The sequence below is a fragment of the Oncorhynchus tshawytscha genome, linkage group LG08, assembly GCF_018296145.1.
Source record: "Oncorhynchus tshawytscha isolate Ot180627B linkage group LG08, Otsh_v2.0, whole genome shotgun sequence".
Classification (NCBI taxonomy): domain Eukaryota; kingdom Metazoa; phylum Chordata; class Actinopteri; order Salmoniformes; family Salmonidae; genus Oncorhynchus; species Oncorhynchus tshawytscha.
The window spans coordinates 35,443,397-35,456,326 of NC_056436.1; the positions used below are offsets into that span (position 1 = coordinate 35,443,397).

Here is a 12,930-nt window from a genome sequence, read left to right on the forward strand (position 1 = left end):
TGGCAATAATACATCACACTAGTTATTATTTTTCTATGTTTTCCAGACCCAAAACATATTGTAGCCTGGAGACGTGTCTTTTTTGATGTAGCAGTCATTACATTGCTGACCCAGATAGGATGGGCATCACATAAAGGATTAGCTTCATCTGGAATCATGGATACCTTTCCTGTATTTAGTCAGTCACCAGATTATTTACTTACCTCAGAAGGACCCCTGAGATTGACTCTGGAATATCTGGGAGCACTGTCTCATGTCGAATTGTTATTGTTCTTTCTCTGAAATGTTTACCTGACTGTTTCATTAAGGCCAGCGCATCACAATCGGAAACTATTGGGCAAACGTGGGACAATGTTGTTCAAAATAACAGAGGACAATATTTTCATGGTGGTAAGCACTCAAAAGGGACAAGAAAGAGGATTTTGACACCCACCATCTCAGATAAATTGTTATGAAATTTCTGTTGTTAGAAACGGCTAAGATTAGCATTCCTGTAACATTTTTTTGTTGAAATATAATTTGATCACTGAGAAATTAATTTTATTGCACCCAAATGTGGCCATTTTAATTTATGGGATTCATATAATATTCAATAAATATAGTACCTAACATCTGATTTGGATCAGACTTTTTTTTCGAACAATGAGTTAGACATGAGGAATCCAAATAAATGTTCAAAAGCCCCCCACGGACCCTTCAGACTCCACGCCAATCACACCCCAACAACTATATAGTATCAGTTTTATACGTCTGAAAAGTAGTATGGAGCTATGGCTCAGGGTATGTGTTTCTTCAACCTATGCAATGTATTCTCAGTGAATTTGGTGATGATTTTCCCCCCCTGTTCAGATAAATTGGTAATTGAAGTTGTTGGGTTTATGTCCCATTCTACATCCTGATATTACCACTAGATGGCGCTGTTCCGGGTGATTTAATCTATGGACAAGGTATTAGAGAAATCCACGCGTTGGTTTTTTTGTCCACTGTTTCAAATGAAATCTTTTTAGCATTTGAGGCACAAAGCAGAGTACGTGGAATGGTGTCAAATACAGTACATTAAACAGGGTTTCTATGTGTTTGGAGCCATTCCATTCACTTCGTTCCAGCCATTACATTATTATGTGCAGTACTTCCCTCAGCAGCCTCCACTGATAAAAATGTATTTTGTAACTCAATGATATTACTTATATGAATATGGATATGAAGCACGGAAATGCTAATATAGGTATCATTGATTTGCATTGGATTTGTGCCGCAAATGCTAAAAAGTTGGCATTTGAAACAGTGGACAACAAAACCAAGGCATGGATTTCTGTCATACAGGTACCTTGTCACCGGGGCATAACTTTGGTTTTTAGAAGTGATGGGTACAGAATTATTATTATTATTTATTTTAATTTTTTAGGGGGCAATATTGCAGATAGATGGTGGCTTGAATCAATGTAATTGTCTGCATCACTTCCAATCCCCTATATATTTCTTTGTAAATATATTTAAAAATATATATTTTCTTTTTCCCCTAATACCATCTCTCCCCTAATTGGAGTAAACTAACAACACTTAAGCCTCTATTTCCAGCTTATACATACTATATACATTTTACAGCCACAGTATATTTTACAAGTTATCTTTTGTTTGTTTTTAGTCCCAGTTCCACTCAACCCCTCCCATCTTTCTCTGAACACCATCCAGTTTTGATTTCTATTTGCCATATATTTTTCAACTGTGCTGTGATGTTTCACAGAAGTTCTAAACCTTTCTATTCTCATAGATTCTACATATTGTAAATTTAAATGTAAAAAATGTGCTCACAATATTATTATATTATTGATCGATTGACTATGACTTTTTAAATCACCCAGCAGTGCTATTTGCAAAGGTGTACATCATTTGCAAAGGTGTACATAACAAGAAGAGGGTCTTGGGTTCCTCCCATTTTTGGGGGCATCTAAAGCACATTTCCTGCATTTCTACACAATTTAATATGACCCATGGCCCTTCTAGCCATCTTTATTTAGAACAGCAAAAAGTAAGCAAAAATGCCAACAGTCATCAAGCTAGGTAAGAGACCTTTAACCTTTAACCAATAGCCTAACAATAGACTAACAATAGCCTAACAATAGCCTAACAATAGCCTAACAATAGCCTAACAATAGACTAACAATAGACTAACAATAGACTAACAATAGACTAACAATAGCCTAACAATAGCCTAACAATAGACTAACAATAGCCTAACAATAGACTAACAATAGACTAACAATAGCCTGACAATAGCCTAACAATAGCCTAACAAATGAACAACTCTTACAAATAAAGTAAAAATACTTAACTTTTGATGGTTTTTAAGACATCCTCTATATCAAATTTCAGCCAGACCACCCAGCCAACCTGAGCCGCCTTCACGCCAACCCCCACCAGTCTAGTCAATAACTGAACTCTCTCGCCAACTTCCTTACCATTTTTTTTAATGTCTCAATGGAAAAGTTTGGAAAACAAAAGTTGAATGAAAACACACATGCATCTACACATTAACACACAGGAACAGTACACCCTCCATATAATTCATATCATAGGCCTAATAGTACTGTAGAGCTCTTTTAATTTGCACACAATATAGCTGGGTCGCCCCGTCTTGCCCTTAGGGGCTCACGGCCCTGTAGCGCCCCAACCCAAGACAACCCAACTCATCTTTAGGATCTTAGTGAAACATGAATTATTGGTTTCAGGTGTGTTAGACCAAGGCCAGAGTGACAAGACTACAGCAGACCCCCAGGGCCAGGACTGAGAAGCCCAGCAGCTAGGGATTGCCTAAATAGGTATCCCCCCTGACGTGGGCATGTTTTCAATACAGACTCCTTTTGTCATACAGAACTCCATATAAGGCATCCAGACCTTATGAAAGATGCACAGTATACCCTTATTCTTATAACAAATCTAGCGATACTGTACATAACTTGACATTTCTTCCATACATTGTGGGAGGATAGCCATCCTTCCAATTAATGGCAATGCATTTATTAGCCACTATAAATGCTAGGTTACACACTTTCTTCTGATAACAGTCACCAGTATCAACATTTCCAAGCAAACAAAAACAGGGAGAATGGAGAATCTGTAGACATAATGAGATTAAAGAAAATACTCTTTGCCAGAATTCCTCCAGCCTTCACTAGACCACAACATATGCAAATACAGCGCATTCAAAAAGTATTCAGACCCCTTGACTTTCCCCCCCCCCAAAAAAAATTACGTTACAGCCTTATTCTAAAATTGATTAAATATTACATCAAGCTACACACAATACCCCATAATGACAAAGTAAAGACAGGATTTTAGAAATACCTTATTTACATCAGTATTCAGACCCTTTGCTATGAGACTCGAAATTGAGATCAGGTGCACCCTGTTTCCATTGATCATCCTTGAGATGTTTCTACAACTTGATTGGAGTCCACCTGGGGTAAATTATAATGATTGGTCATGATTTGGAAAGGCACACACTTGTCTACATAAGGTCCCACAGTTGACAGTGCATGTTAGAGAAAAAACCAAGCCATGAGATCCAAGGAATTGTCTGTAGTGGTCCGAGACAGGATTGTGTCGAGGCAGAGAACATAGTGGCCTCCATCATTCTTAAATGGAAGAACTTTGAAACCATCAAGACTCTTCCTAGAGCTGGCCTCCTGGCCAAATTGAGCAATCGGGGGAGAAGGGCCTTGGTTAAGGGTGGTGACCAAGAACCTGATAGTCACTCTGATAAAGCTCCAGAGTTCCTCTGTGGAGATGGGAGAACCTTCCAAAAGGACAACCATCTCTGCAGCACTCCACCAATCAGGCTTTATACTAGAGTGGCCAGATGGAAGTCACTCCTCAGTAAAAGGCACATGACAGCCCGCTTGGAGTTTGCCAAAAGTCACCTGAAGACTTCAAACCATGAGAAACAAGATTATCTTATCTGATGAAACCAAGATTGAACTAGGGCTAGGCATGCCGCCAGCGGGACACCTGTCGACAACTTCCGGTGAAATTGGATGGCGCGCAATTCATAGAAATAATCATAAAAATGATGGATATTAAACATTCAGGTACATACAAGTGTCATATCGGTTAAAAGCTTAAATTCTTGTTCATCTAACTGCATTGTCCGTTTTACAATAGGCTTTACAGCGAAAGCTGTTTGACGAAGGCACCCCACATCAAAATATTTTTCAACCAGCACAGGCTTCATAAAATCACAAATAGCCATTAAATATTCACTTACTTTTTGAAAATCTTCCTCTGATTTGCAATCCAAAGGGTCCCAGGTACAACATGCATGGTCGTTTAGTTAGATAAAATCCTTCTTTATATCCCAAAAAGTCAGTTTAGTTGGCGCCATCGATTTGAGTAATCCACTCGTTCAACATGCAGAGAAAGGAATCCAAAAAGCTACTGTTAAACTTTGCTAAAACAAGTTTCTTTTTAATCCTCAGATACCCTAAAATGTAATAAAACTATAATATTTCATACAGAAAGAAGTGTATTCAATTGTGTTATAGTCTCATACATTATTTTAACATTTCTACAAACTTCAAAATGTTTTCTATCCAATGGTACTAATTATATGCATATCCTGGCTTCTGGGCCTGCGTAACAGGCAGTTTACTTTGGGCACGTCAGTCAGACAGGAAGTGGAGAAAAATGGACCCTAGCCTGATGAAGCCTGAATGCCAAATGTCACATCTGGAGGAAACCTGGCACCATCTCTACTGTGAAGCATGGTGGTGGCAGCATCAATTGTGGGGATGTCTTCAGCAGCAGGGACTGGGAGACTAGTCAGGATCGAGGGAAATTTTAACAGAGCAAAGTACACTGGGTGAATGTATTTTGAGCATGAGTATAAAGTACCTTCTAATGAGTTATACCAGTCTTTGAAGGCTTTCATGTTTTAGAGTCTCCTACAGGGCTACAGTGGGCTACAGTCAACTACATAATTATAATTATTTCAAGTTAAGAGTAAATGTGTTTGGGGAATAAATGTAATGCATTTTAAAATGTAAATTTGATTGGAATTTAATCATTTTAATGTGTAAATATATGTATTTTTATATATGTTTATGAAGTAATATGTCAAGGATTTATGAGACATTAAATACACTTTAAATTAAAAAAATAAAAACAACTTTGAAACACAATGAAAAGACAGAAAAAGATGATTTGCACTTGAGAGAAAGTTGAATAAAATAATGCAGAGAACCTTTGAAAGCGAAGCCACGTTCTCCTGTTTCATAATTTATTTTGTGTTACAGGAACTATTATCTGCTGCACCATTCCCAAAACTGGAACCTGTAACAGATATATGTTGCCCCAAAGGAGGGAATTCTTTCTCCATGAAAGCAGGTGAATATTGTTTTAGACTACATGAGGTTTAACTCCAAGACTGTGTCAGTCAATCATAGCTTTCTCTGGTGATCTCCTGCTAACATATTTCCCAGTAACAGCAGGTCTATGGGGCAGCAGATACCCTACAATGCATTACACTGATGGGACCAACTCAAAGCCTCCAAGCCAGGGGCCTGGACCACTCCCTCGACAGCTCTCTGGCCTGCCCTCTCCCTCACATTTTGACCTCATGGCACCAATGGTTGTGCCACTTGACACTCTATCCTATTCAGGTGCTGTATGACTCTGGAAAATCCTTCCAAACTTAATCCAATCATTAAGTGAATTTTTTCTTTAACATAGCATATGGCTGAAGTAGCAGGGATGTTAACTATTTTCTTTTTGTCACACAGGCCATTTGCCCAGAGTCAATTTGCCCATATCCAGAAGTGGATTTTTCTGCATAAAAAAAAAACATTTATTCAAATACTCTAATTCTCTCTCTCCTTTGTGTCCTCATGTACACATTAATTTGATGTGTTCTATCATCATTTACAAAGCTAATTGCGTCACATTACAGACAAGTATATATTACACATATATTTTAGACATTACAAAACATATTTTTGTGCACTTCCTACATTTTAATATAGTACTTTTCCGCATGGAGTCTCGCTACCCTTTGAGTCACAACAAACACAGCGAATGACACTGGTTTGATTGTCTGTCATTGATTGAGCAAATGTAACTCATCTGCTTGATTGGAAACAATATTATTTTTTCCACTCAGAGGACACATGGTTGGTGATTGTAGACACAGGCAGCTTGTTAACTCGGTTGATTTTTAACTTCTGAAAGGCCAATGTAAGTGAGCGCTCCACAATTGCGAGATGACCATGATAATTTGTCTCTAGTGTATCACAGCACAAATATGGCTGTTTATGGCCATTTGTTTTGATTCATTTTTTCAATTTGATAACACAGCAAGTCAATTCAAACACTGACTATTAAGTAAATTAATGTGAGATGAATGACTTGCTACAGAGTCTGTTTCAACTGATGCACATGGGCATAAAATGCATCCAAAGTGATTTTAGATAACGTTAACATGTCAAGGCTCAGGAGAAGACACAGACAGTTTTGAAGTAACACATGTTTATTACTGTTACACACGCCTCTGTGAAGAGGGAACGCGACACCCTGCTACAACTCAACTTCCCGTGAAGTGAAAGAGGTATGGGACTGTAGGTGTGAGTAAGGATGACAAAGGCAGAGAGTGGTACCGTTTACAAGGAATTTATTCCATCACATGGTAATATGGGTAAAAGGGGCTGGACGGAACCAAAGCAAAGAAAGTAAATATCAAAGCCCCCTCTCCTATCTTACCTGCCTACCCACTACTTACCTAATTTAGCACCACCTGGTGTACTAACCAAAATACAGGGGGTGGTCCGCCCAGGTCTTACCTAGTGTGCCTAGACAGTGAATATACTACGGGTATATGTATGCCCGCGGGCCTCTTGCCTAAGCACTCCTTAGGTGCCTTCCCCTTCCCCCCTGGGAACAAATTAAACAGAATTTTACAAACAATTTCACAATTCAAAACACAGGCCTTTTGTCATGGACATACCTTAGTAGGACCAGCTACAAAAATACTGGCAACAAATTATACCTCTGCGCAACAACGAAAACATAGGACATACTAATCATCTCCCTCTGAGAACAACCAACACAGTAAATAACCCACAGCCATCTCTCTGCAATCATCTCTCTCTGGATATCACAATCATCTCTCTCTAGATACCACAATCATCTCTCTCTGGATATCACAATCATCTCTCTCTAGATATCACAATCATCTCTCTCTAGATACCACAATCATCTCTCTCTAGATACCACAATCATCTCTCTCTAGATATCACAATCATCTCTCTCTAGATACCACAATCATCTCTCTCTGGATATCACAATCATCTCTCTCTGGATATCACAATCATCTCTCTCTAGATATCACAATCATCTCTCTCTAGATATCACAATCATCTCTCTCTGGATATCACAATCATCTCTCTCTGGATATCACAATCATCTCTCTCTAGATATTACAATCATCTCTCTCTAGATATCACAATCATCTCTCTCTGGATATCACAATCATCTCTCTCTAGATACCGCAATCATCTCTCTCTAGATATCACAATCATCTCTCTCTAGATATCACAATCATCTCTCTCTAGATATCACAATCATCTCTCTCTAGATATCACAATCAAGCTCTCCTCTGAGCAACAGAACACTAGCTTATTTAGCTTCAGAAGGAATCTAATTGAAGACAGCTGCGTCCTGACGAGGGGGCAGGGTCAGTTCTCCAATTAGCCATGGTGTCAACCAATCAGCTGCTTGGGGGATTTCAGGAAGCCATTTCCTGAAATACACACTCAAATAAACTAACTACAGTACAACACAGAAACGGGGGAACGTAACAATTACAGAAACGGGGGCGGGGGGTCAGGCAAACGACAGGTCAAGGGCAGGCAGAGGTCAGTAGTCCAGAACAGAGTCCGAAAGGTACAGAACGGCAGGCAGGCTCAGGGCAAGCAGAGGTCAGTAATCCAGGGTGGTGAGACAAGGTACAGAACGGCAGGCAGAATGGTCAAAAACCAGGAAAGCTAGAAACCAGGCACTAGTGACAGACACGCACGAGAAGACCGCTGGTAGGCTTGACGAAACAAAATGAACTGGCAACAAACAAACAGAGAACACAGGCATAAGTACACTGGGGATAATGGGGAAGATGGGCGACACCTGGAGGAGGGTGGAGACAAGCACAAAGACAGGTGAAACTGATCAGGGTGTGACAAATATTATGAACTCAATGCATGTTTGCTCATAGCAATATTATCTGTTTAATATGCTGAAGTTGGTCATCTTTCAAAAAAGTATTTTATTTAAATGACATGTCATTACAAAAACCTTGACATAAAAAGGACACATTTAATTTGCCGCAAACCAAATGATTTGGCCTCAGTACTAAATGCTGTAACAAGCAGTACATAACTAATACATAAAGCAGTTAGTAGCAGCATTACCTAACAATCCACATGGGCTATATTCCCTTAAAAATGCACACATGCCAATTGTTATCTAAGAAAGCAGTGAAGTTGATTTCATCGACATGAAAACAGAATAGAATTTGTTTAAAAAATATATGTACATAATTTCAAGTACAACATTTTATCGTATAATGTTTAGATATGTATATTGTTTCAGTTGGACGAAAACACAATGGTCAACTCAGCCTCCTGCTCAATAGAGAGGAGCCAAATGACTTTCTCTTGTCTGAATATCCCCCCTCTCTCTTTCCGCCTCAGGGTACTTCATTTGAACTTTTACACTGAGCACCTCTGACCCATAGAACACTACCATGGTTGGCAGCTTGTTTGATTAATGTTCCCTGTTAGTGTCTCTGGCTCTATCAGCTTTTCCCTCCATTTTGAAAGGCTGTTGTGCTGCTGATTGTGGATTTCTTAAGCTCTATCCTCATGGACTGGCTCTCTGCTCTCATTCCTCCAAACATCCCCAGAACTCCCAGCATGGTTTTGCCCGTCTTCAGGCTCTTGGAGATGGGGATACGGGTGAGCCCTGCCCGGGATGGGTGGGCATCATGCCCAGGCTGGGATATACAGGGATAGGATAGAGAGAGGATAGAAAGTGGCAAGGATGAGAGAAGAGGAGGCCACAACAGAGAAAAGGGTAGAAGAAAATGATCAATTACTAAGGGGGAAAATATATGACAACATTTCCCTTCAAGAACATTTACTATATGACCTGTAAATATTTAGTCCTTCTTTCAAGACCAAGTGAAGGAGTACTGTTTCTGTCAAACTATCCATCCGCCCAACAAAGACGGGACTGCCCAGTGAGACACCACTGTGTCTCCCATCAATATGCTACGTAACAGAAAGGAAAGTACATGTCCACAATCTTCCAAAATTATTATTTTGCCAGTTCATAAACATAATAATTTCATACATTTCCTTTAATTGGGGGTGAAGAGGGTTAATACAACATCAAAATGTATAAGCTTGAATGAGTCAGTTACAGGTTAACATAACACCCAGGGGAATTGGTGTTCTGAGGAGACTCACCACAGCTTGTGTTGGTCTGGCAGGGGTGGACGTGACTGGAGTGATAGTGATGCTGCTCATCACTTTACTGGGTGTGGTTTTGAGGGCTGTAGTGCTGTGGCGAGGGGAGCGCAACACTGTGCCCGTGGATAACGTCATTTCTCTGTTACACTCCGTTGCCACGCCGACAGGCCTAACCACCACCTTGGGGCCTGTGTTGTCGTTGTTGTTGTGGCCCTCAGAGGGGCTCTTATGGAACTGGGAACCATGCAGGTGGATGTGGATCTTATTGTCCTCTGTGGTGGTGATGATACTGGTGTTGGAGTTGTACTTCCTGATCTGCGTGGGGACCATCTGTTTCTCAGGGGTGACCTTGAACATTGCCCGGGCCATGGTCATCTCATGGAGCTCTGGGGAGGCGGACATGTTGGACAGCATGGATGTGCTGACCGTCATGATGGATATAGGTGACATGGGCCTGCCTGAGGAGGAAGAGGAGGAGGAAGATGAGGAGGCCCTGCTGCACTCTGGTGACTTGGCCCTGGAGATGGTGGTGATGCTGACTGGGGACTTGGCCATCTCTGGTCCCCCTGGCCTGGTGCTGGCTCTGCCCCTTGAAGAAGTGGTGTTGTGGGTGGGAATGATGGTAATCCGAGACTTCTGGTGGACCTGTAGGGTGGAGCTGGAGTAAAGGTCCTCAGCAGTGGGACTGCTGATCTCCAAGGTAGCCATGCTGTTCTGGTGGTCTGGGGTCACTCTGATGCGTAAAGGCTGCCCTTCCTTTTGGGACATGGTTATCTCAGAATGCATGGATTCACTGTCGATACCCACAGACCTGTCCACATTACCACCCTGAGGAATATTTTCCCTCTTCCGCATCGAGGGAATCCAAGACTTCTTCATGCTGAGGTCAGTTGCAGCAGACAGTGAGAAGTGTTCTTGACCACCAGCTTTCTCTGTGGGTTTCTTGAGGCACTTCTTTCGAAAGTTACTCATGATGTGATTCTCTTCCTGGACAGACTTCCTGATGAACACAGCTGGGGTGACCTCTTCTGCCATCTCAGTGGCCAATGCATCAGTCTGCACTCCAGTGGACGCCATTGCGATGTCCACCATCCTCCTCCCATTCAGGCTGGGTCGTAGAGTGCGGCTGTGGCGGTTGGTCACCTCCAGCTCTTTGGTGAGGTGGAGGACCTCAATGCTCATCTTGTTCTTCTTCTCCTTTTCCTCTAGGAACCTCTGCTGGAGGAAGGAGTAGTTCACTTGGAGCTGAGAGAGCTGGTCTTTTTTGTTCATCAGCTCATGGATCTTCTCCTTGAGGGCTACTATGTCATTCTGCAAGTCTCTGGTTTTGGCCTCTTCTGTCTTGTAGCGCTGTCGTAGGTCTACTTCTTGGCTCTCCACCTCTCCTTTCTCTATGCCTTTATTCAGGGCAATCTGACTCTTCATCTCCTCCACCTGCTGGGAGAGAATGTGCGCCTTGTTTTGTTCTGTCAGGAACTTTTTCTCCAGCAGGTCGTACTGATCCTCTGTCTTTATCAAATCTCCCTCCACAACCTCCAGCTGCTTGAGGCGGTTTTTTAATTGCTCTATTTCAAATGTTAGCTCCTTCACCCTGTTGTACTCTTTCAAACCCCCATCTGACAATCTTCCCAGTTCCCTCTTTGCTATGTTATGTTTGCCTATATTTCCTTCCTCCTCCAATCCATCCAACCTCTTGTTCATTTGGCTGACTTTGTAGCTAAGATCCTTGCTCTTTTCCATTTCACAAGCAAGCCTAGTACTAAGCTCTCCTTTCTCTCTGGTGAGGGTCCCTACCTTGGCTTCCATCTCTGATTTCAACTTCAGGAGCTTTTTACTCTCCTCTATTAATCTCTCAGTCACTTCCATAACCTTGCCCTGCTCAGCCTTGAACATCTTACTCAAATCACAATTCTTGTCCTCTAACTTCATTATCTCCATCAAATTGTTCCTCTCATCAACCATTACCACAGTGAATGACTTCAGCTTCGCCAGGTCATCTTTAAGGCTCTGCTCAGTCTTTTCCAGTCTCAGCTCAGAAGATTCCATCTCTTTCATGCGTATCTTAACTGCTACCAGTTCATCGGTGAGCTCCTTCGACATGCCCTTCCCTCTCTCCAGAGTGGAGTGTAACTGGGAGCACTCCGCCTTGCTGGCGTCGAACTCCCCCTCTAGTCTCTCCAGCTTCACCATCCTTCTCTGGAGCTTCTCCACCTGCAGTTTGAGTTCTTTCCTTTGGCTCTCCTCTTCCTGCAGCCTCTTTCTCATCTCTCTGTACTGGACCTCTGTCTTGGTGATTTCCTCGTCTTGCCCTTTCATCTCAAATACCTGTTTGCGGAAGTTCTCCAGTTCTGTCATTAGGTTAGAGTTCCCACACTCCCCTTTGCTGGTCTTATCCCTCAACTCGTGCAGCTCCTTTTCTGACCTCCTCAGTGCTACGTTGCTCTCCTCCAGCTCCTCCAGTTTGTGGGTGAGTCCAGACAGCTTGGCATCCAGCTGGCGGTTCTGGAACTCCTGGCTGACCATCTTGGCTGTCATCTCCTCTTGCTCCTGGATGAACTTGGCCTGGTGTTCCTTCAGCTTGCCCTCCAAGCTCAGGGCCCTCTGGCAGTCCTCCTGTGCTCGGCAGCTGGTGTCGTTCAGGGTCTGCTCCCTCTCCTGCAGCTGCTGGTTCAGCTCCTGGACCCTCTGGCTCTGCTGGTCCATCTGCTCCAGGTGGAGTTGCCGCTCATCCACCAGCATCAGGGCAAAGGACTTCAGTTTGACCAGCTCTTCTCTTACCTTCTCCAGACGCTTGGCGTGCTCCTTCTCTTTACGCACCTGGCAGGCTTTCTCATCCTCCAGCAACCTCTTCAATCTGTGAAGATATAACAAAACAATAGATGAAGGATAAGTAAGGATGTGTGTAATGTTTTGCTGCACTGTACATCCTGGAAGTAGCAGTGTTTCATATGGTGTATCATACTGTATCACAAAGAAAAATATAATTTCTAAATGTTTCACTTTAGCCAAGCTTGATACTTTGTATCACAAGCATGTTTTGAATTTCTACAGAAACGTCAAACCATAGAACATTTGATTCACATGACAGAAGTGATTGAACTCATCATACAGTAAGCTGCCATGAAAGGTACAGTGTTTAAGATACAATTTATTTGCAATATATAACTACTGGTATTCACTGCTGCAACGTACTCTTTGTGATGAATGCATGCATACATCAATCGAAAGATATACATTCTTTTCTTATGCTCCCAATTAATGAACCTGGTAGATGTTAAATGAACACAGAGGAAATCAAGCTCTATTACTGCATAATGGATGGTCAGGATAACGTCTCTGATCTGTTCAGTCTCTGATCGGATCCATCATTGTGGTTCCCTGTGAACATTTTATTTATTTATCCTGCTTTATCCTG

The 12,930-nt window shown here is 41.9% G+C and overlaps 1 protein-coding gene across 1 annotated transcript in view; it reads right to left on the reverse strand.

Moving 5' to 3' along the window:
• Positions 1-8,290: 8,290 nt before the first annotated feature.
• The window catches only part of LOC112255743 (filamin-A-interacting protein 1-like), a 32,304-nt gene continuing 27,664 nt past the window's right edge, over positions 8,291-12,930 (reverse strand). Inside the window, exons 5-6 of the mRNA XM_042325468.1 lie at positions 9,513-12,369; positions 8,291-9,037 (exon numbers count right to left, since the gene is read on the reverse strand). Coding sequence (XP_042181402.1) covers positions 8,840-9,037; positions 9,513-12,369 — 3,055 coding nt within the window. The 3' untranslated portion in view covers positions 8,291-8,839. The remainder of the gene's footprint in view (positions 9,038-9,512; positions 12,370-12,930) is intronic.